Raw genomic sequence first — 24,462 nt, forward strand, 5'->3', positions numbered from 1 at the left:
CTTATTGGAGAAGGAAATGGCAACCTACTCCAGTATTCTTGCCTGGAGAATCCCAGGGACAGAGGAGCCTAGTGGGCTGCAGTCTATGGGATCGCACAGAGTCAGACATGACTGAAGCAACTTAGCAGCAGCAGCAGGCAATTCTTTCATTTAAGCAGAGCCTAGCTGACATATGTCTACTGTATCCATTCTTGCTTAGAAAACCCAACATGGTATTTTGACTAGATTGTAAAATCTTGAATTAAAGACTTCTAGTACTCAAAGCGGAGAAGGCACTGGCACCCCACTCCAGTACTCTTGCCTGGAAGATCCCATGGACGGAGGAGCCTGGTAGGCTGCAGTCCATGAGGTCGCTAGGAGTCAGACGAGACTGAGCGACTTCACCTTCACTTTTCACTTTCATGCACTGGAGAAGGAAATGGCAACCCACTCCAGTGTTCTTGTCTGGAGAATCCCAGAGATAGGGGAGCCTGGTGGGCTACCATCTCTGGGGTCACACAGAGTCGGACACGACTGAAGTGACTTAGCAGCAGCAGCAGTACTCAAAGACAAGAGGTTGCCCAAATGTATTTTCAAGCCTCTAAATAAGCTATTAGAGCACATTTATTTTAGAATTCAGTAGGTTCTCTCATAACAAATTAGGAAATTTACCTGATATTATAAACAAACTATCTGCATTAATTTTAAAAGAATTTAAAATACTCACCTCCACTGGCATATTCGAAAGCGCCTTATATTCTTTGGAGTGGACAATGGATATTGTATACGTTGCCTTTTTGTTGGGCTCATCAAAACAAGGGAAGGATTTCCTGGCATCTGTTGGTTCATGATCAGTGGCTGCTATGCTCCTTGGAAACAAACACACAAACAAAATATATGTTGCCTCTTCTGACAGCCTCTATTCTTATAGAAAACAATCAACTATGTAATCAACTCTTGCATTTCTTAAAGCAAGTGTCCATCCAGAAATCTATCAAATAGTTGTCAAAGTCTTTACTGGAATTTTTAGGTTAACAAATGAAAATTCAGAAACTGCTTTGGGCATTTTATATGAATAGTTAAGTATTTTGGTCCCATAACTAAAAATCTGTGATGAGCAAAAATCAATCCAATTTATGTGCTATCATTCTTTCCATCCTACAGCTATCAAGTGACAAGTAGATAAACACAAAGCCAAACTCAAAGGCGTGCTTGTAGCTGTCCTTGTAAGTGTGAACAGCTGTGTTCTGTCATGGAGTAGAGGAGTATATTCTGGAGTCTACAGATCCTGTCCCTAATAGCACATTCTTTCTTACTTATGTTACACCAGGGACAAAACCCTTAGTTTCATTTCCATGCAAAGCAGTCCCTGAACAACCTCCCAGTGAAGCAACCTTTGTCCAGATTTAAAACCCTTTTTGGAAAGAGACAGTGTTCTTTTATGGCTCTAACTAGGCATATGCGTTATTAAACTAAAATGTTACTTTATAATCTTTCCATCATTTCAAAGTGGGACTATTTTTTTGAGTAATTGCTCAAAAAAAAATCAATGAATATATGCTTTTTATATGCAGTTATAGTACAGTAAGATTGTACATTTGCTCACTTGAAGACTAAGCAGAGTACAAAGTGTAAAATAGAAATGTTGACATATTCATTAATAATTTGTATAAGAAAAATATTTTGTGCTTCAGAATTCTCCAGGACTAATTGGAGGTATTTCATAGAGAATAACAAATTATTACATCCTTCATTCATCCAGTAAATATTTGTTGAACCCACTCTTTCATATTCAGACACACACACATTTACCAGGTATCATTCTACGTACTGAGGAAATAACAAAGAATAGATAGACAAGGAGAGTGATAAGAGCTGTGTAGGAAATAAAACAAGGGAAGTGACAGAGAATGACCCAGGAAAAGTGGTGGGCAATATTAGGTAGAATAGTCAGGGACAGTCTCTTGCAGTAAGTGATGAGAAAACCCCAGATAGGTGAAGATTAAGGAAAATATGTTTCTTTATGAACAACAAGTGCGTAGTTGCTAAAGTGGAAAAGAATTTACTGTGCTTGAGGACCTGAAAGATGTCCAGAGTAGCTGAAGTACAGGGAACTGGAGGGACTAAATGATCAGCAGAGGCCATGGTAAAAGTCTGCACTTTATTTGGATTCAAGGATGCAATATATACATAATTTATCTAAAAACTAATATGTCATAGGTCAACATTCATCTACAAGACATTAAAATATTTTTGAAGTTCCTTTAAAAACCCTCTGGATATAAAAATTACTTGTTAAAAACTTAGCCAAGAAAACTAATCTGTGAAAAATAAAACTGGAAAAGGGCTGTCTTTTGGGATACTATTGACTGACGGGGACAACTTTCTGGGATGATTGAAAAAAATCTATATTATGGGGTGTGATTAACAAAGATGTGTCCATTCCTCAAAATTCATTAAATTAGTTCCCATTAGATTTGTGCATTTAATATATATAAAATCTATCTTAAAATAACTGTAGATCAATATTCAGTTCCAGTAAGTAGATTTGGATTGTTGCAGTGATATGAATTAATGAAAAAACAAACTTTTCTGTGTTCTGAGCTTGAGCAAATGAAAAAAAAAAAAATGAAGATAACAGAAGGCAGGTTTCTCACTGTTGGGGAAGAGAGTTATAAATTTGTTTTAAAAAAGAAAGGAGACTAGACCTTGATACTGAACTGTAACTGAAGGATCTGTGTAAATTCAATGATTTTTTGGTAAATATGTAAATGGATATAAAAATACACAAGACATGTATTCCCTATCTTTGTCTGCTGAACAGGACTAGAAGAAATAACACACATGTAGCAGTGAGCACTGGACAAGGAAATGGCAACCCACTCCATTGTTCTTGCCTGGAGAATCCCAGGGACGGGGAAGCCTGGTGGGCTTCCGTCTATGGGGTCTCGCAGAGTTGGACACGACTGAAGCGACTTAGCAGCCGCAGCAGCAGTGAGCACAACTAGTTCCCCTTCAGTTCAGTTCAGTCTCTCAGTCGTGTCCGACTCTTTGTGACCCCTTACCACTCTCCAATAAAAGGAACCAGAACACGTCACAAAAATTATATCAATGCTGTGGTTTATGTTAGAAAATGTTCTGTACTTAAAAAATATATACTGAATGTGAAGAGGTAAAGAGAGACAATGTTGCAAATAGTCTAAAGAGAGAGACAGAGATGTGGGGCTGTGGGGAAGAGAAAATAGGACAAAAAGTAAACCATTGGTTGTGTTCCTACAATTCCTTGTATTATTGTTGTAACTTTCCTGTTAAGTTTAAAATTATTGCAAAACAGAAAGTTATCTAAAAAGTCCCAGTATTACTGATTAGTTTTTGTGATGATAACAGTTTAACTAGTCAATTGAAGTTTCTAACACCTGAGACTGTTAAGTGTTAGTAGCTCAGTCGTGCCCGACTCTTTGCGACCCCATGGACTGCAGCCCACCAGGCTCCTCTGTCCATGAGATTTTCCAGGCAAGGATACTGGAGTGGGTTGCCATTTCCTTCTCCAGGGGATTTTCCCAATCCAGGGATCGAACCTGGGTCTCCTGCACTGCAGGCAGATTCTTTACTGTCTGAGCTACAAGGGAAGTGTGAACCTCAAATACATCAGAACATATGGAAACCTATATACTTTCCCAGAGTACTGAGGGTTTATAATAAGATGCATTAGCTCCAACTCCACGTTTAGTCAGCTGCTTTTTTCTTCTGAATTCTTCTGGATTCTGATTTCTTTCTCAGACAAAAGAAAAGGAAAAGTTACCCTCTGCAAGAATGTTTCAGTTTAGTCATATCTCAGAAATAAGCCAGCCCACTAGTTTGGGAATATGAGAGAGAGAGAGAGACCGTGTGTGTGTGCACATGTGAGCATGTGCGTGTGCATGCACCTTCATGTGTGTGGGAGGTGACGTGATGAAGGAGTAGAATAATATTGTTCTAAGCAACAGCCATTGGGTAGATTTTCAAATACTTGGTTTCAGTGTCTGTGCTACAGTGTGTACTCCTAAGCATCTAAGAGAAAGAAGAATTTTCCATCCTTTAAAAGAGATTGTGCTTGGTTGTAGGGGAAAGATGCCTTATTAGATTACAGTACATCAGAGCCTACCTTTGGAAATGGAATGGGACGGTATTGGTGAGATCTCTGTGTGGTATGCTTGATCCATGTTGGTGGTCCTGTCAGCAAATGTTAATTACAGCAAGTCCCACTCAATCATAGTGATCTGGACTTACACTGGTATACATATAGTGACATTCATCAACCAGAAGGGCTACGAAATGTGGATTTTTGTTTGTTTGTTTTTTAAGTTCAGAGCCTATGTGATTTTATGGGGAAAACCCTCTTCTAAAAGTAAAAATTCCTAGATTCAATGGACAGTCATTCAGATAGGATCATTAGAAAACCATTAAGAAATCAGTGATCTTAAATGACACCTTGTACTAGTTGTGCTTAATATGTATCTGTAGGCCATTACATCCAAAAACAGGAACACGTTCTTCTCAAGAGTACATGCAATGTTCTTTAGGATGTAGTTAGGCCACAAAACAAGTCTAAACAAATTTAAGAGGACAGAAATTATATCAAGCATTTTTTCTGACTACAGCATTATGAAACTATAGGTATCATTTACAGGAATAAGAATGAGAAAAAAACACAAACAGGTGGAGACTAAAAAACATGCTACTAAAAAACCCCCAATATTTCAATCAGGAAATCAAAGAGGAAATCAGAAAATACCTTGAGACAGTGAAAATAAAAACTATCTAAAGTCTATGGGATATAGCAAAAACTGTTCTAAGAGAGAAGTTTATAGAAACACATGCCTGCCTCAAGAAACAAGAAAAGTCTCAAATAAACAACCTGAAAGAAAAAGAACAAACAGAGCCCAATGTCAGTGAAAGAAGGAAATAATAAAGATGGAAAGGAAATAAATAGAACCTAAAAATATAGAAAAGATCAAGAAAACCAAGAGCTGTTCCTTGGAAAGATAAACAAAATTTATAAATGTTTAGCCAGATTCACCAAGAAAAAGAGAGAGGACACAAATTAACAAAGTAAGAAATGAAAGAAGAGAAATTATAACCAATATAACAGAGATTAAAAAACATGAGAGAATATTATGAACAGCTATAAAGCATAAAGCAATAAATTGGACAACCTAGAAGAAATGGATAAATTTCTAGAGACATACAATCTTCCAGACTGAATCAGGAACAAATAGTCTGAACAGACTAAAAAAACTCCTGGCAAACAAAAATCCAGGACTAGACAGCTTCACAGGGGAATTCTACCAATATAGAATATATATATATACATATATATATACATATACATATATATACATATGTATATAAATAGAATATTCTCAAAATATTCTAAAAAAAATTAAAGAGGAGGAACACTTCCAAATTCATTCCACAAAGCCAGCATTAATTTGATACTGAAAATAGGCAAAAACAGTACAAAAAAGAAAATTATAAGCCAATATCTCAGATGAATATAGATACAAAAATCCGCAACAAAATATTAGCAAACTGAATTCAACAATAAATTAAAAAGATTAGACACCATCATAAAGTAGGATTTATTCTAGGGATGGAAGGATGGCTCAAGATCCATAAATCAATCAATGTGATATACCACATTGACAACAGGAATACAAAAAATACAAATAATAAATGTTGGTAAGGATGTGGAGAAAAGGGAACTCTGGTAAGACTTTGGAGGGAATGTAAATTGGTACAGTCACTATGGAAAGCAGTATGGAGGTTCCTCAAAACAATAAAAATAGAACTACCATATGTTCCAGTAACTTCAGTCCTGGGTATTTATCTGGAAAAAAAGTGAAAACACCAGTTCGAAAAGATAGATGCACTTCAATGTTCATAGCCAAGATATGGAAACAGCCTAAGAGTCATCAACAAATGAGTGGATAAAGATGATGTAGTGTGTGTGGATACAGTGAATGTTGTTCAACCGTTAAAAAGGATGAGAGCCTGCTATTTGCAACAACAAATACAACGAAACAGAAACAGACTCACAGATACAGAGAACAAACTAGTGGTTACCAGAGGGAAGAGGGAAGCAGGGAGAGGCAAGACAAGGGTAGGGGATTCAGAGGTGTAAACCACTATGAATAAAACAGGCTCTCAGGATATATTGTACAGCACAGGGAATATAGCCAATATTTTATAGTAACTTTACATGGAGTATAATCCATAAAAATATCGAATCTCTATACTATAAACCTGAAACTAATATTATAAATCAAGTATTCTTCAGTTTTTTAAAAAGACCCTATTTGTATATGCTAAATTCCACCAGAGTTACTAAAGTTTTCTAAATATATGCAAATTTGAAAACAATGTGTATGAGCTAGCCGTACAAAACCATTTCGGACAATGACTTCTTTGGAGAGGTTTTATTTAGCAATAAAAGCTTCTTTTTAAAATTAGATGAATTGTTTTGCAAATTTAATGGAAAAAGCCTGGCTAATCACAGTATGTTTAGGAGTAACTCTTGGGTATGTCCTGAATAATTATAATACTAGGCAAATGTGCTGAGGTAAAGCGTTTTTCTACAGGGGCCTCTCCACGTCATGTTAATAAGTCACTTACTAGACCCAGCCCATTAAAAATATAATTCTGTGTTGCTTGTTAGTTTTACAAAAAGGAAGGCATTCCTCTGACTTCTCTGAGTGCGTGAGATTAAGGTAACCTCAGAGAAAGCTGAAGGGAGAGGAAGTGACGATGCAAGCACCAAGCCGTTCACTTGGAATCAACTTAAAACAACTGCTTGACTGCCTCATGAATCATCTGGCACACTGTTTCCAATGAAGACTCTCAGGCTACGTTCAGTTGTTTAATAACTTGAGCCAGCAAATGAACAGCAAGGTCTGGGTGAAAACTTAAACAAAGGACTTCTGATGCAGGTGAGGCCGCCACAACTAAGTATCATTGCAGACTTAGTACAGGGTTCCAGAGTTAAGTACGGGAGCTGATCGGTGCAAAACAACCCATTTAGATTATTATCCAGACTCCAACCTATTTTTATGGTGGTTTGAACCAGTTAATTATTTTAATTTATTTGCCAACAGCTCTTTTTCTAAGTGGAGGATACTCAAGTAAAATTTCTTTTTGTTTCCTTGCTTCCGACATAAAGGAAATTACTATGCATCCTGCAACAAGTAAACAAGGCCTCCCCCCACCCCGCCCCCACCAAATCTGTTCTTTATTGATAATGGGCATACCCATAACTTGATGTATCAATCTAAGAATATAATGACTAAACTGACATACAGTTAAAATTTCAAGATCAGAACTACAGTGAGGATACATATCCATGTGTGAGGATATCACACACATACACACGCACCCTTAATTATGACCATCCCACTGATTTCTTTTCTGCCATGTTTCCACTTAACTCTTACATCTTTATCCCAAGTCCTAACCTTGTGCTTCAGATTTATTTATGCAGATGCCTTCTAGACATCTCTTCCTAGATATGTAACATTCAGCACATCTGACACCAAACTCATGACCTCCCCTTCTAAACCTGGTTCTTCTATTTCTAATATCAGTGAAAGGTGGGCTATCAGATCAGACTTCTGGAGCATCCTTGATCTGTAACTTTAACTCATCTCTTCCCCATAGCCAGTTAGTCTGCCAATCCTGACTATGTTTCTCCAGACCGTTTCCTTCATTGTATTCTCTTCTGTCTGTCCTGAAGTCACTGTCCTACCTGATCCTTATCTCTTTCCTGGATACCTGCAGTTTCTCTCATATACTCATGTATAGATTTAGTTCTTTTCTCCCCGTGTAAATAGTCATGGGTTAACCTTTTCTGCATAATGCTTTTCATTAATTAATTATCCTTACTTTTTTTCCCAATGGGTTTTCCAGACTTATCTCTAGATAGCATCTTCAAATAAACCTCTCCTACAAAGGTATTTCTTCTTCTTAATCTGCTTTTTTGACGTAGTGCCTTTCCTTTCTGCCTGCTTTTTACATTACTTGTCACTGCCTATTGAAATCCCACCATTACATCAAAATTCAGCTTCAATCCCAGAAATACTGTTGTTTTTCAGTCGTGTCCGACTCTCTGCAACCCCATGGACTGCAGCACGCCAGGCTCCCCTGTCCTTCACTGTCTCCCACAGTTTGCTCAAACTCATGTCCATTGAGCCAGTGATGCTGTCTGTCTCATCCTCTGCCAAAACCCCAGAAAACCCAAACTGAAAACTGTCCTTCTTTTAAGTTCTTGTTGTAATTCCTATCAATTCCAATGATTCTCAGTCCTTAAAGTATGAAGATGACATTCCTAAGTCAAAAAAAGAGATTTTACCAGCTCCTCTTGCCTTTGACATGAGATGGGGAGAAAAAGAACCAGAAGAAGTTTTCCATGCTTAGTGGGAAAGTGAAGGTGTCATTGGTGGAAACTGGATTCCTCTACAGGAAAGAAGCTGTGGCGATGGATCCCAATATTTGCCAGAGCATGCTAGTCATGTGACAGTCTACATGAAAATGCTTCTATATATTCATTCAATAATAGTTAAGTTCTCTCTGTGGGCTAGGTTGTGAACAAGAGACACACAGAGACCCTACTCTCAGGGACCACGGAAGATTCCACAGTCATGTGGTTGGGAAACGGCATACTGTGGCAGCTTCTAGAGGTTTGTCATGAACTTTATCATATAAAAGTCTCTGAAGAGTCCCACTATTAAAAAAAAAATCATTTTGTATTCAGTATTATTTCCCAAACAACCTTGGCCACAGAATAACTCCTCTGCTTTTTTCTGGCAATATCTATGAATACCTTCATGCAACTAGAACTCTGTGGAACTGATAATTAGGAAATGCTGTATAAGAGCAATCCAGATGTAGAGAAGGAAATGCTGAACCTTCGAGAGAAGGGAATGTTGTTATGTACTTTGGAGATGTGAGTAGAGGGGAACTCTGACAAGAGAATAACTGGGAATTCTACGTAACTGTTGAGAGTGTTAAGACGGTTTAGTGGTGTGGGCAGGAAATCATTCCAAAGATTTCAATCCTTTGAAGTGGTTTTCCTCAGACCCAAAGGAACAGACCAGACGGTAGAAAAAGTGGCTGTCAAGTTTCTCAAACTTTCTCCGCCCAAGCCTCACTACAACTCTGTCCCCAGTGAGATGGTATGGTTATTATAGCTAGGGAACTCTGAACTGGTTCTACCTTCTTCTCCAAGTCTCCATTTGCCTCTGAATTTTGACAGAAAGAAGCTCAGATAGTTGTCTCCTTTCTGTGAAGTCCAAGTCTCAGTTGTATTTACAGAAATCAAGTAATTTTGGTTACTATTGAGTGCACTTACGTTTAGTTTGCACTGTGGTTCCAACAGTAATATCCCATACCACACATACTCAATCCCAGAGTTAATTTTACGATAAGGCAGAAAAGCTAGAAAATATAATCTTGACAGTATACATAAAAATGTATTGCTCTGATGGCATTTGAAACTGTATGAGCATCAAATATTACAAAGTTCACTATATGATATGAAAAAGAATGCTGCTATTCCCCCTGAACTCACTGTTGTGGCTCTTCTCTGCATTTTGTAGATGAAACCCACTGGAGACCTGCATTGTCAAAACGTTATTCACAAGCTTGAAAGAAAACAATACATTTTTCTCATATGCTTGAAATATTTCATAATAAGAAAAACAAAAAGTATTCCATTGAGCCTAAATGAGGTTACCGAGTATGTGCCAGAATCGTTCCAAAACTATGAATGCAGTACAGAACTGGCTGCATCCTGTGTAATGTGAGAGCCTCAACTGCTACCAATGAAAACAGACAAACTCGAGGACACCAGTCCTCCAAGGGAGCCTAACTGACCACTGGCCTTCCCCCACCTTGCTGTCACTTAGTATTTCAGAGTATTTTCTCAACTAAAACAGCTAAGTTTCAAAACATCAGCTCTCAAGTGTATATTTTATCATAAAATTAACTCATATGGTAAAATAATCCAAAGAGTTATACTTATGAAATACATAACAGAAACTTATGAATGGAACCGTGTTCCTTATTTTTTGCCTTCCTATAGTGTATAGAATTTTTATAAAGTATTTTGATGGCTTTACTCAGATGCAATTTTTGTTGTTTTCACAACCCAAGAAGCAGTTTTAAACTCTTAGCAATAATCATTTAAAAGTTTTGACTTGTTTTCACTTTACACTAACAGATTTTTAGAATCTCTTGAAGGTAGATATTCTTTAAAGGTAGATATATCTTTAGATATTCCTTTTCCTCTACCAAATTGCAAACACTTAAATCATTTTATTGTTAGAGAAATAGGTACTTTATTGTTTGTGAAAATGTAATTTGGAACATATTTGTGAAAGTCAGTTTGGAGATACATACATATACATAAGTACATGCACATGTGTTATATGTGTGTAGATGTGTGTATATACACACATGCATATGCTCATACATATTTTGAGCCAATTTCCTAAGAATTTTCCTGTAGAAATATGAGAAAATATTATTCCTAGTTTTTTAAAAGGCTGTTTACTACATTTTATAGGTGTTTATAGGTAAAAAAGTGGGAGCAATTTAAGCACCCAAATCTAATGGGAAAGTTGAATAAATTACATTATATTCATATCATGGACTATCATGTATCCGTTAAGTCATTTGCAGAAAAACACCAAATAACATGGTAAAGTGTTGATATATTGTAAAAACATGTTATACAACACTATATAAAGCATAATAATGCTATGTATGTGTCCAGAAAAAAATGACTAGAAAACTATCTGCCTAAATACTAACAATTACTGTACTTGAGTGATGGGGTTATAGATGGATTTTTTTTCTTATAATTTTTTTGCTTCTCGAGTTTTCTGTAGTGAATGTCTCATTAATATATTTTATGAAATAACTAACCAAAATAAATGTTACAAGTTTCTTGACATATTTATACTTTGACCCAGCAATTTTATTTTTCAGACTACATCCTAATATAAGGAAATACACTGTAAGTACACTTACAGATGTACTTAGAGCTTTGTTCTTTCTGTAATAAAATACTGGAATCTACTCAAATGTCTAGCATTAGTGAATTGGTTTTAAAAAATAACAATGCATTCATGCAATGGAATATTGCTCAGTCTTTAAAATCAGATTCTTGAAAATATTTAATAAATGGAAATGCTTACAATATATTCAGTTAAAAGGCATATGGATAGAGAGATAAGTAGAGATAATTTAATTACAATTTTGATTACCTAAAAAAATTAGAATATCCATTAGCATGTTAACAGGGCTTACCAATGGATGGTGAAATTATTTATACGTTCTTTTGATTTCCCTTTTTATAATTTCTATGCTTTCAACATTTGTAATTTTTATAAACAGAAAAATATGTAAATAATAAACTTTATTCTATAGTGTATAGAATTGTTTTATTGCTAGTAATATTAATATATGCTATCTATATAAACATGATCCCTCCAAATATTTTTTCAAACTATCATTTCTAGTCTACTCAGTTTAATACTATACCACACAATAAGAATGTTGAAATATTTTATTGTAATCCCTTGGTCTTTCTGATAAACAGCAGGTAGCATTTTGACCTAAAGATTTGCTTTGCTCTATAAAATGCTTCAAACAAATAGGGATATTCAGAGGGCTGGCCTTAAACTTTCTCTAAACAGTGACATAAGGTTTCTTTTTTTTTTTTTTTAGAATATAAATACTTTTTATTGTATATACCAAGTTTGATTGAGTGTCAAAGGTTTGCTTGTACGTTTTTAGTTGCCAACTTTAGTTTGAGTTGCCAAATTTTAAGGTTTCTCCATTCTTCACTTGTTCAGAATCTAAGTAGGTAAAAGTCAAAACAGTTTCAAGTTCAGTGGTGCCTCAGGTGTAACCTTCCTCTTCTGATGCAAGAACCATACCCACAGGGTGAAGTTTTTTTAATTCATTGAGAGAGTTTATGTCTTTGACATAGCTCTAAGTAATGGCCTCTGACTAAACGAAAGACAAGTAACTATTTGTCTCAGGGAATGCAAATATATATATACAGGTGTACTTGGAGGGCTCTTTGTGTGGGGATATTTTTATGTCTTTAATTGCTTGATATATCTTTTTTGTCACAAAAGACTGAGCATAACTACTGCATACTGCATGATAGATAATAAGCCCAAAGATTTATCCATGTGCTGCTACTGATGCATGGACTCAATGAGTATTTATTGAGTAAAACATAGTTCTGGCCATTTGAGATAAAAAAGACACAGCTGTTCCTTTCTTAAGTGAAAACACAAAGACAGTTACATGAATTTTATATACTCTTTTTCAATGTTTAGTCTCCAATAAAACAAAAAATTATAATTGATATTTAGTGATTTTCACTTAAATTTAGTATGATATCATTTTAAAAGTTCAGCTTAAAATCATTGCCATATAACCCACAAATATCACCAGTGAAAGTTACCAAAAACATATTTTTAAAGGTTCAGGTAGTTTATATAAATATTAAGGATAAAATGCAGTATATTATGATTTTTCCTGATGAAAAGAAGGACTTACACTGATTTTTTGGACTCCGTGCAGCTCATTCAATAGTTTCAAATTTTGTGATAGGCTTTGAAAATACAACAGGGCAAGAGTTTTTGCTTCCCAGAGGAACAGGCAGAAATGAAGTCAGGTTTAGATAAAGATCAGACCATGAAAATAATTGAAAGGTGAAAAGAGAAAAGGAAAGGAAGAGAAACGGAAAGCAAAGATAAAAGCTTTGGAAGAACAAAGCAAAAAAATTTTTGTTTACTTGGTTTGTCCTTTCTCCACGTATGTCGTTCTGTAAAATCCCACGAGCGAGCCGTTCAGCCAGCCGGCGAACTCCAGGATCAGGTGGTAGGGACCCTCGCCAGTGTTGGGCTCAAGCTCTTCTTCTGCTTCCACCACCACATACTCCTGCTTCTTGTATTCGAAGCACTGCCTGACTTGAACCTGCTCCCCAGACGGCCTCCTCAGCACCGGGAGCTTGGTGATCCTCGTCTCCCGGAGATGTAGCCACAGGTACCGGGTGGATGAGCTCACGTTGATGGAGATGTCCACGCTGCCCGTGTACGTGTCCTCCTCCATCAGCGGCTTCACCTCCAGGTTGTAGTGCACTGGTTTGATGAAGTCCGGCAGCCTGAAGTCTTTCCAGCCTCCGCTTTCATCCTCACTGGCAGGGCAGACCCCCTGGTCCTCTGGAGGGCTGGTAACGGGAGGCAGGTGGGAAGGAGCCTGGGTCGTGCCCTGGGTCGTGCCCTGGGTCATGCCCTCTGTAGAGTCACATGATCTGGTCAGACCCACAGAAAGTCCTACTATTAATCCGACAGCCACCACCACTGCGCAGATAATGGCCACATGTTTCGTCTTAATGCAGTATCTCTTAGAGCCTTCCCAAGATGATCTCTCCTCCAAGATCATTTTTGTTTCCAAAGTCAAATGTTACACATGGAAGGATGTTAAATTTAACTAACTAACGTCAGCAGTCCTTTTCCAGTTGGAAGTAATTGCCTGGCTTGGCAGCCTGCTTTCGCCTTTCGCAAACCTCTCTGTGGCTTCTTGCGTCTTTTCCTCTCCCTTCACGTTCCCACTAGCCACTCCAGGATGAATGTGGAAACAAGGGGGTGGAGTAAGGACTCCAGAAGAGGGGCTGAGCGGGAGGAAGAAGACTGACGAAAATATTGTCACGGCTCCTCTTATAAACAACGCATCCCTCACCCCACCCCTCCTGCACCGGAGTGAGTTAAATATAAAACAGGGCTTAGCTTATCAGCCAAGGGGAGGATGATCTTTTGCCAAAGCTCTGTCAGCAGCTTTCAGGGAGAGAGCATTTGGGAAAGAGGTGTGCTTGTGATAGAAAAATTCAACCTTTGCCACTGAGTCTATTGTGTGCACAATCTCTCACTCCTAATCAAAAGGCTTCTTGAATTTCAGCTATTTTTCAGGTAACTTGCTAAAGAAGCTATGTTTTCTTTTCATTTATTTTTTTTCCCTCATGTAAGCATTCAGATTCTGCCTTTTGCCACTGGAATTCGGTGCTCAGTATGATACATAAATTCAGGGACCATGTAAGTACTCAGTAAATATTTGTTGAATTGGTGGATTAACAAAACATGGCCAGGTCACCATAAATCAGTTGATGCTGGATAAAAGAGAGAAGGAAACATAAGATTAATCAAGGCAATACTGGAGCTGAAATGCATAAAAAGAAAGAGAAAGGGAATCGGTTGAAAGGACAGAAGGAAAAGGAAGGTAAACTTGTTAGCTTAGATAACTAAACTATGTTAAACAGATAGTCTGGTCTCAGTGACATTGAATTCTTTAAATATGGTAGATGACTTCCCTAGTGGCTCAGACGGTAAAGCCTCTGCCTACAATGCGGGAGACCCGGGTTCGATCCCTCGGTCGGGAAGATCCCCTGGAGAGGGAAATGGCAACCCACTCCAGTACTCTTGCCTGAAAAATCACATGGATGGAGCCTGGTTGGCTACTGTCCATAGGGTCACAGAGAGTCCGACATGACTGAGCGACTTCACTATCTCCTATCTATGGTACATGACATTTGGAGCAGATTCCAGATGCAAAACTTGGCCTTTTAGAAAGATCTATTATCTGCCCAAACCTATTGCTTATATACAAAAAGGTCAAGATGATGGAAATCACAATAATTGACTCCCATTGTTGTGAGTACCTAAGATGTATATACACCCAAGCCTTCTCTAATAGTAACAGTACAATCATAAATATAAAACTTTGAGAGCTTTCTACATGCCAGGCAGTGTATTAGGTACTTTAAAGAAGATCTGTCTTACCAACAACTCCATAAGATTGGTACTATTATGATGCCCATTTTAGAGACAGAAAGACTGACATTCAAAGAGATTAAGTCATTTGCTCAAGGTCACAGAATTGGAGTTAGAACTCAGGCTGTATGAGTCTAAAATCCAAATAACTAATTATACTGCCTCTCTTTTCTGAAGAGGAAATAAGAGTGGTAAATAACTATGAAAAACTTGGTCAGTATTTCCCAACATGCAATCCATGGATAGTAGCAGATATACTTGCAAAGCAGGCAATGCTGGGGAAGATAAAGTTAAGAACATTCTTTCATTACCTTCCATTCTTACAGGGCCTCCAGTTTGCATTACCATCACACGATGAGTCTCCCAGACAGCATACACTATTGAGTGATTTCCTTTAGTTAACGAGAAAGCTTTGTTTGGTGAGGTACCTTTGGGGCAGTCTTGAAGGTCTTGTGTTCCTTGAACACACTCTGAGGGTCTTATGTTCCACACTCTGAGAAATGCTACCTTAAACGATTCCAAATTATAAACACACGGAAAAAGAAGATTTTAAGAATGAAAGGGTCCATTTTGCTCTGTACATTTCTATTGTTTTCATAAAAATAGTAGTAAAAGAAAGAGGAGAAGGTATATTTTTCTAAATTATAGGGACATCTTGTTATTTATTTCACATTCTGAAGCAGTCCTAAACTTTTAAAATTATAGTCTGTTTAGCTTTGGTAAGTCAACTTCCTGAATTTTAGGCTTAAAAAAAAATCCCTTTTTTTAATCAGAAAGATCATCTGATGTTTCACTAAATGTTTCAGAAACATTTTGATGTGTTCTCCATAAATTAAAAGGAAGATGTAGAATAAATTTATCTCAGCATAATGACTGAAAATAAGGAAAAACAGTTGGAAGGATGTACATAAAATTATATTAAACTGGAAGCATTTAAAAAAAAATCTCAGCTAAACTCTTAAACTCAGCTAAAACTCTTAATCTTGTCTAGAAAGATAGCAATCTTATCTCCATCTTATTTGGGCTCAGCTGAACAAAGAAGATAATAGACTTTTGAAATAAGGTACACTTCAGGGGAATTGAGAATGACCACCTGAAATCAAGTATCTCGGGGTTCCCTGGTGGCTCAGTGGTAAAGAATCTGCCAGCCAGTGCAGGAGCCACAGGAGATGTGGGTTTGATCCCTGGATCAGGAAGATCCCCTGAAGAAGGAAATGGCAACCCACTCCAGTATTCTTGCCTCATAAATCCCATGGACAGAGGAACCTGGTGGGCTACAAGTCCATGGGGTCACAGAGTAGGAAAAGACAGCACACAAACACCCAACATTTCTCCTACTTTGCCTGAAATTCCACCATAAGGAATTCATTATTTAAATGCATTTTTTTTGGTTAGAAGAAATAAAATAACTTAAATCCACATAGTGTGTCTGCATACATCCATAAACTTTTAGTCTAAGGCCCAGTTCTGGCCACAACATCTTACTAGTACCAGCCTAAAAGAGCTGCCTACACCCACTGAAGGGCTCCACATCTTACCCACATCAGCATATTAGGGGTGCCTGATGTGCCTGATGTGATCGAGATAAAGTGTCCAGCCAGGCAAATTGAAGTAGCAGAGCCAACAAGTGCACTAAACACATTTAGGGTCAACACACTAGGGTTTACCAAATATAAAGCCCCAGCTTTCATAATTAGTAACGCTGCACTTTGCTGCAGCAGTGCCTGCTGACCTTCCTCTCCCTGACCCTGGGATGTGGAGTCTGTGGCAGGAGACTCTTGATCTTGAAAGCCCTTGTTCCAGATCCAATCCACAGTGAAGGTCAAGGTAGCCACTAGCAGGACAGAGAGAATCTACTCCTGCAATAAGATCAACAAACCATCATCGGCACTCACCTAGATTAAACAATTTATATTGACTAATGTTGTGTCAGAGTCTTCATTACATATAATTAATTTGAAAAGGCTACCTCTAGTCAGTTTCCATTTAGGTTCAAGCCAGTGGAGTGAATGAATGCACAGCTGTTCATTGTTGACCCTAGATCACACTATCCCTCCTCTATAGCTTTTGACAATGGGTGTTATCAGCTTGTATCCCAAGTACAAATCCAATCTTCCAAATATGACCTCAATAAATGTTCATTGATTGCTTGTTGAATAAACAAATGAATGGATAAATAAAAAATGAGGAAAAAGACTCCAAGAATACAGAATGGGAAAGGTCAGTGGGTATAACATAGCAGAAATGTTGAGATAAACTCAGTTCAAATTCCAAGAATGACTGTAAGGGAATTCCTTGGAGGGGAGGGCTTGAAAAACATTCCTGACCTTGAGAAGATGAGCAACTTCTTGGCTAATTCCTTCCCACAGCAGGTAGATTGATGCAAGAGTCTCAATACTGAATCATGCTTAGTTGTTCAGTCATGTCCACCTCTTCATGACTCCATGGTCTATAGCCCACCAGGCTCCTCTGCCCATGGAATTCTCCAGGCAAGAATACTGGAGTGGGTAGCCATTCCCTTCTCCAGGGGATCTGCCCAACCCAGGGATCAAACCCAGGTCTCCTGCATTGCAGGCGGATTCTTTACCATCTTAGCCACTGGGGAAATCCATAATACTGAATACACAATGTGTACTCTCCCTTTTCACTTGGAGCTCCAGTTTAAAGCTCTTCTGTTAGATCTCAGAAAATACACATACCCCAGAGGCTACTGGGTTTTCTGTGTATCTTGAGTGCTAACAGCTCACCTAAGAACTAGGAGCATCTCCAGAAATACTGTCAGCAATTTACACTATGGTGTGGTTGTTTGACTGACTCTCCTGTTTGTCAATGAAAGCTGAATGGTTCAGGAAAACAATAAACAAAAATGTCAAGATAGAATCATACTGGGTGGAAGAAGCAGAATCTGTGAATTGGGCTATATTATATAGGGAGCAGGGAGAATCAGAACCAGTTTTTTTCCATCTTCCATCTTGCCACAGCATCTCTATAATCAACCATGTCAATTCTATAAACCTCATGGTCAATCCAAGTATTTCTAAACTTTAAAGGTTTAGCTGGAATTTAAAAGGGGGAGTGCCATTCCATTTGACTTCACCAACCATGCATTCTAAATCCATATTGGTAACGTTTGTTGTGATCCTAGTCAATTATATTTTATTCTCCTCAGGAACACCATCTTTTGTTCAGCTTTAGGAACTGTTTTAAAAGGTTCAATTGGGTTTTTTTTTCCTTTCTCTCCATTTTTTTTTCTTACCCATATCCCTCACACTTGAACACCCCTCCACCCACCCTTCTCTCCATTCCACTCCTCAACTAGTTTTAAGACTAAGTGATCTCAGCTAACTTTTTCCATGAGCTGAAAATAACTGCATATGTCAGGCAGAAAGTGTTCATGAGACCATCTAACTTTTGTTGGTTGGTAATGATGAATTTGTCCAATGACTAGCACAATAAGAAAAAATACACAGTAGGGAAGACAAGGAAGAGAGAAGAGAAAGTGGGTCAGGAGGTGAGGAAGAGTAGGAAGAAGAAAAATTTTCAGAGAAACTGAGGAGGAGAATAAATTTCCAAAACATATTCAAACATAATTCAATAAAAAATGAAAATCAATGAAACAATATGTTTATATCTTCTCTATTTTTGTTTCCAAACTGATTTGAGAATCCTTCTGTAGGATTTTCTGGACACTCAGACTTCTCATGGTATTCTCCACCCACGTAGTCCATGGACACCAGGATTTCATAAGCTCTGAGCAAGAATCACATTCCTGTTTCTCATTTAGATTATCCTAGGGAAAATTGGTGCACTTTACCTGCCTCTGAAAAAGTATCTATGGGTCACTTTTTTCTTTCAGTCATTCAACAAATATATACTAACTCTATAAATATTTACTTTTCAGCAAATACCTACTGGATAAGGAATTCAAGGATAAACTTTAAAATGTGGACATGAACTGTGAATAAATACTCTTTAAGGCATGTGTTTGAGAAGGCAATGGCACCCCACTCCAGTACTCTTGCCTGGAAAATCCCATGGGTGGAGGAGCCTGGTGGGCTGCAGTCCATGGGGTCACTAGAGTCTGACACGACTGAGCGACTTCACTTTGACTTTTCACTTTCCTGCACTGGAGAAGGAAATGGCAACCCACTCCAGTGTTCTTGCCTGGAGAATTCCAGGGACTGGGGAGCCTGGTGGGCTGCCGTCTATGGGGTCGCACAGAGTTGGACATGACTGAAGTGACTTAGCAGCAGTAGCAGCAGCAAGACATGTGTTTAAACCCCTGCTTTGTTCTTAGAATGTGAAAGTTTTGAAAATATTCATGAAAGCAAAGAAAATAAAATGAAATGATTTTTATTATTATAGTTTTATTTTTTCTGTATTTCTATTAATGCTTTTATTCTTATAATTTTAAACTGCTTTTATATTCGGTTCTCTAAGGTACAGTAATGCATTGGGAGACAGTGGCAGGACATAGAAACAGCAGGAGAAGAATAATAGTGATAATATAGTTTAGATTTCTGTTCTGATAACTTCAAAATTATCCTTATCTATTTTCTCAGTGTACTAAAAAATAGCTTTATATTCTGAGTTTTAAAACTTCCTGAAATGTTTAATTCACTCAACATTTCCTTTCAGCCTTTTGTGGGCTTCCCTGATAGCTCAGTTGGTAAAGGATCCACCTGCAATGTGGGAGATGTGGGTTTAGTCCCTGGGTTGGGAAGATCCCGTGGAGAAGGGAAAGGTAACCCACTCCAGTATTCTGGCCACAGCTCTATATTCTGAGTTTTAAAACTTCCTGAAATGTTTAATTCACTCAACATTTCCTTTCAGCCTTTTGTAGCATCAAAATTCTTGGCAATGTCTTATCTCTTTTCTCTCCTATCTGCAGAAATCTGCAAAAATAATGTTGATGTAGAGAAAATATCTTACATAATGTTCTTGTATTCCATAAGGAATCCAAGTGAATTATACTAGTAATGATGATTTTGGATCACGTTCCCCACAGAAATTTTCATAGATTAACTCTTCATCTTAATATTAATCATTTCTTTCAGAGAAAGAGCATGTGATTTTCCAATTTTCATTTATTAGCACTGGCTGTTTGGTTTGAAATTTTCTTCATTACTACATTAATTTTAACAAAGTTGTCTTTAATTTTTGTTTCCTCAGAAGTAAAAAATCTTAACTGCATTAGGAGTGCTCATGTCTGATTCTTTGGGACCCCACGAGGCTCCTCTGTCCATGGGGTTCTGCAGGCCAGAATACTGGAGGAGTTTCCATTTCTTCCTCCAGTGAATCTTCCCGACCCGGGGATCAAACCCGTGTCTTCTGCATCTCCTGCACTGCAGGTGGATTCTTTACCACTGAGCCACAAGGGAAGCCCCTTTAACTTCACTAAGATGATCCCAGTCATCCATGTGATAAACAAACATGTTATTTCTTTGTTAGACTCCCTTTTCTTGGTATATCTTCTGTTTTCATTTATTACTTTATTAGTATGCTTTTGTATTAAGCTGAAAAATTGTCCCCCTAAAAGATATCCACATTCCTAATTCCTGGAACCTAGGAATGTTAGCTTGCACTTTTTTTTTAAGTTTTTGTAGATATGATTAAATTAAGAATCTTGAGATGAGGGCATTATTTGGGGATTATTGATATTGGGATAGGTTTTAAATGTAATCTCACATATTCTTATAAAAGGGAGGCAGAGAGAGGTTTTTCCCATGGACATACAGGTGATGTGAAGATGGAGCAGAGGAAAATTTGAAGATCCTGGTCTTAAAGATTGTAATGATGTAGTCACAAACTGCAGAATCCTGGTAGCTACTAGAAGTTGTAAGAGGCAAGGACCAGATTCTCCTCTATAGCTTCTGAAGGAGGGGTAGCCTGCTGACACCTTGATTTTGGCCCAGTGATACTGATTTTGGACTTCTGGCTTTCAAAAATGTGAGAGAATGAATTTCTGTTATTTTAAGCTACTAAGCTTGTGGTGATTTGTTACAGCAGCCACAGGAAATTAATACAACAGTCTTTAGATATTCATTCAACAAATATATGTTGAGATCCACAACATGCCAGATATTTTCAACTGACGGAAAGCACTAAATAAGAACACAAAAGCAGTCTCAGAGCAGAAGAGTTTTTCTCAAGTAGGAATAAGGTTGGAATAAGAGAGAATATTGGCTTTTTCGACAATGACATACTCTCATCTACTTGTGATTTTCTAGAGATACACTTCAGAGGTCTGTTTTTATTCTTCAAGACATATGTAGATTTTACTCAAGGTTTTAAAGGATTTTTAAAATATTTACTTGACTGCTTCGGGTCTTTGTTGCAGCACGCAGGATCTTTTTTTGTAGACTCTCTAGCTGTGGCTCCATGACATGAGGGATGCTAGTTTCCCGACCAGGGATGAAATACACATCCCCCGCATTACAAGGTGGATTCTTACCCACTGGACCACAGGGAAGTCCCCCTTTAAAGGATTTTTATGCATTTATTTTCCAATTGCCTTCACCATGGAACATTTGTTAAGAGGATTGATAAATAGTTTCTTCAGTGAATAGAATATATGTGTTTCTGTATAAACATTATAACTCCCACTGAATTTATCTGAATCATTTATTAAATTACATCTTGGGAAAATTTATATTTGCTTTTGATTTGGAAGCTTTAATTCTAAATCCATTTTTTGGTCAGTGATGTTCCAAATCCGAGACAAAATAATACTATATCTTGTGGATGGAGTGATTCCCTTCTATCTTCTGAATGCTTTGCCTCATTTATTTCTGCTTTTGTCATTGATAGTAATCTGGTGAATTGTTTAGCTTCTGCATTTAGATACTTTCCTTTGATATCTTGATTTTCATTAGCTTTTAAAGGGGTTCTAGTGAGTTTTATTCTTGGTTTATCTGCTATCTTTTGCATTTGTGGCTAAGATATTTTATATGCATATGTTGTAAGGGTTGGACTTTGCACATGAATCAGCAGAAAAGAACTTGCCTGCAGTGCAGGAGACATGGGTTCAATCACTGGTTGGGAAGATCTCCTGGAGGAAGGCATGGCAACTATTCCAGTATTCTTGCTGGGAAAATCCCATGAACAGAGAAGCCTGGCATGCTGCAGTCCATGGGGTCGAAAAGAGTCAGATACGACTTAGTGACTGAACCATGATGCTGTCTAGTAACAAGAAGTCTGGAGTTAGAGAGTAGCATCATGATTTGGAAGCTCAATAATGTCTTCAGGAAACTAATATGTGCTTATCTATTCATTCCATAACCTTTATTGTGTGGTCCCAAGCTGGTTGTCACAATTCTGGCTATGAAAATCATTTTCAAGGTTAAGAAGTGGACGGAGGAAGGAAGAGTAACTTTTTTTTCCCCTTAAGAGTTCTTTTTCTTTTATCAGTGAAGACAGTAATTTCCCAGAAGTCCTCAGCAGTCTGCATCTAAAATTTCATGCAGGAGTCCTGATTCACTTGGCCCTTCTGTAGCTTTACCTGCCGGAGAGGAATGTGGTAGAAATTACTGACCCGAATCAACACCAACTTATCTCTACAGCAGCACACATTGCTGGTGCAAACTCAGGATATTTGTTGGCAAATAAGAGGAGAAACGGCCATTGGCGAGGCACAAGCACAGCCTCAATAGATCTTATCTCTGGAGAAGAAGTGTAGTCGCTCAGTCGTGTCCGACTCTTTGCGACCCCACGGACTGTTGCCTACCGGGCTCTTCCGTCCGTGGGATTTTCCAGGCAAGAATACTGGAGTGGGTTGCCATTTCCTTCTCCAGGAGATCTTCCCGACCTAGGGATTAAACCCGGTCTCCCTCATTGTAAGCAGACGCTTTACCATCTGAACCACCAGGGAAGTCCTCTGGAGAGGATCAGGACAAATCTGAGAAGGGCAAAGAGTTTGTACTTCTTACTATGTTCTATCTGCTGCCTCTATCCTCCCAACATCTTTATTGGTTTTCTGGTTTGTTTTTGTTGGGGTGTTTTTTCTGGGGGGAGTGCAGGGCAAGGTGGGGGGTGGGTAGGCCAAGGTGGAGCAGACTCTCCTATTTCCTATCTCCTCACAACTTTCTAAAGTCATCTCATGTTGCCATCGCACTATGCAAAAATCTTCAGTGTGTCCCATTCACTGACAGGATCAAGTTCATGGCACGGTATTCCAAGCCCCAGTTCACTTAACTCCAGAAGGTTCCTGACATCTTACAATCCTTTTTCAAATTTACCCCCAAGCCAGACTGGCCAATTGATTGTTTTGCGAACACACAGTACCCATGGCTGTCATGATGCATTTGCTGGTGCTGATGCTCCTGCCTCTTCTCCTTTGAGTCATTCTCGGGACCCAGCTTACCTCTCTTCTCAAGTAAACAAACATTCCCTGATCCAAATGGACCAAATTGGTCAATCCTTCTTTACCTCCTGTAAACACACTTGATGTCATTCATTTGTCATTTATTTTTAGTACAATCCCCAAATGGCCACTTACGCTGTGTATTAGTAAACGCAGTCCAACTACCCGAACAAGCAGTACCCATCTATCTGCTGTGTTGTTTATTTCTCACTTAGGCTATATCCAAGGTGGATATTTTTGTTTGTGACTCCCCTGGATGGCACTCCATTAAGCACTAAGTCAGGAATTTAGGTTCCTTCCATCTTGTTTTGTTTCTCTCTTCAATATGTGACTCCAAGGTGGCCGTAGGAAGAGAAGAAAACATGAGAAACTCATATTGGACTTTTAGTTATCTTAACCTACCGCCTTCATTCACAACCATTGGCCAGAATTAGTCACATAACCGGAGAAGGCAATGGCATCCCACTCCAGTACTCTTGCCTGGAAAATCCCATGGACGGAGGAGCCTGGTGGGCTGCAGTCCATGGGGTTGCTAAGGGTCGGACACGACTGAGCAACTTCATTTTCACTTTTCACTTTCATGCATTGGAGAAGGAAATGGCAACCCACTCCAGTGTTCTTGCCTGGAGAATCCTAGGGACGGGGGAGCCTGGTGGGCTGCCATCTATGGGGTCGCACAGAGTCGGACACGACTGAAGCAACTTAGCAGCAGTCACATAACTCCCTGAAAAACTAAAGGGGCTGGGACAAGCAGAAACAACTCAAGCCTTCAGGAGAGGAGCTTTGGTGGTCAGCTAGCCATGACTGCCTTCTGCTGGCCTCCCCTCATCCTAGGTTGAATGTTGCTAGTATGGCACAGTGACTCAGAAGGAGAAGAAGGTCATATGTAGAAAAAAAAAAACAAAAAAAACCCACAGTTGCTATTATTTTTATTAAGTCCTCAGGATATATCCAAGGCAAAGTGCCTTCTTTCTTCATGCACATATAAAAATTATTCACCTACATGCTCATAGTTTATGCTTATTTCCATCACTGCTGCTCTAAATATTTACTTCAACTTGATTTCTCCTGAACAGACGCGTACTATGAACGGGACGCACACTCGAGTGATTTACTCTGGATCCTGCTCTGCTTCTAGGGATGGCTGAGGTACAGCAGCTCCTATTTTCCAAAGGTCATTTTATTGGCACTTCAGAATACCATAGAAACAAGTGTAAGTAAAGGTAATTGCATTCAGGTGGA

General features: G+C 38.3%; 1 protein-coding gene and 1 long non-coding RNA gene across 9 annotated transcripts in view; one reads left to right on the forward strand and one right to left on the reverse strand.

The window, feature by feature from the left end:
* Positions 1-13,721, reverse strand: part of ENPEP (glutamyl aminopeptidase) — an 80,134-nt gene extending 66,413 nt beyond the window's left edge. The window contains exons 1-2 of the mRNA XM_005896222.3: positions 12,827-13,721; positions 707-848 (exon numbers count right to left, since the gene is read on the reverse strand). Of these exons, the coding sequence (XP_005896284.1) occupies positions 707-848; positions 12,827-13,476 (792 nt within the window). The 5' untranslated portion in view covers positions 13,477-13,721. The remainder of the gene's footprint in view (positions 1-706; positions 849-12,826) is intronic.
* LOC138988210 (uncharacterized) overlaps positions 1-24,462 on the forward strand; it is a 141,868-nt gene that overhangs the window by 113,497 nt on the left and 3,909 nt on the right. For all 8 annotated transcript variants that reach the window (XR_011464457.1, XR_011464460.1, XR_011464455.1 and 5 more), the window contains one exon: positions 24,297-24,369. This is a non-coding gene — a long non-coding RNA (uncharacterized lncRNA). The remainder of the gene's footprint in view (positions 1-24,296; positions 24,370-24,462) is intronic.

This window comes from Bos mutus, chromosome 6 (genome assembly GCF_027580195.1).
Source record: "Bos mutus isolate GX-2022 chromosome 6, NWIPB_WYAK_1.1, whole genome shotgun sequence".
In the NCBI taxonomy this organism is placed as follows: Eukaryota; Metazoa; Chordata; class Mammalia; order Artiodactyla; family Bovidae; genus Bos; species Bos mutus.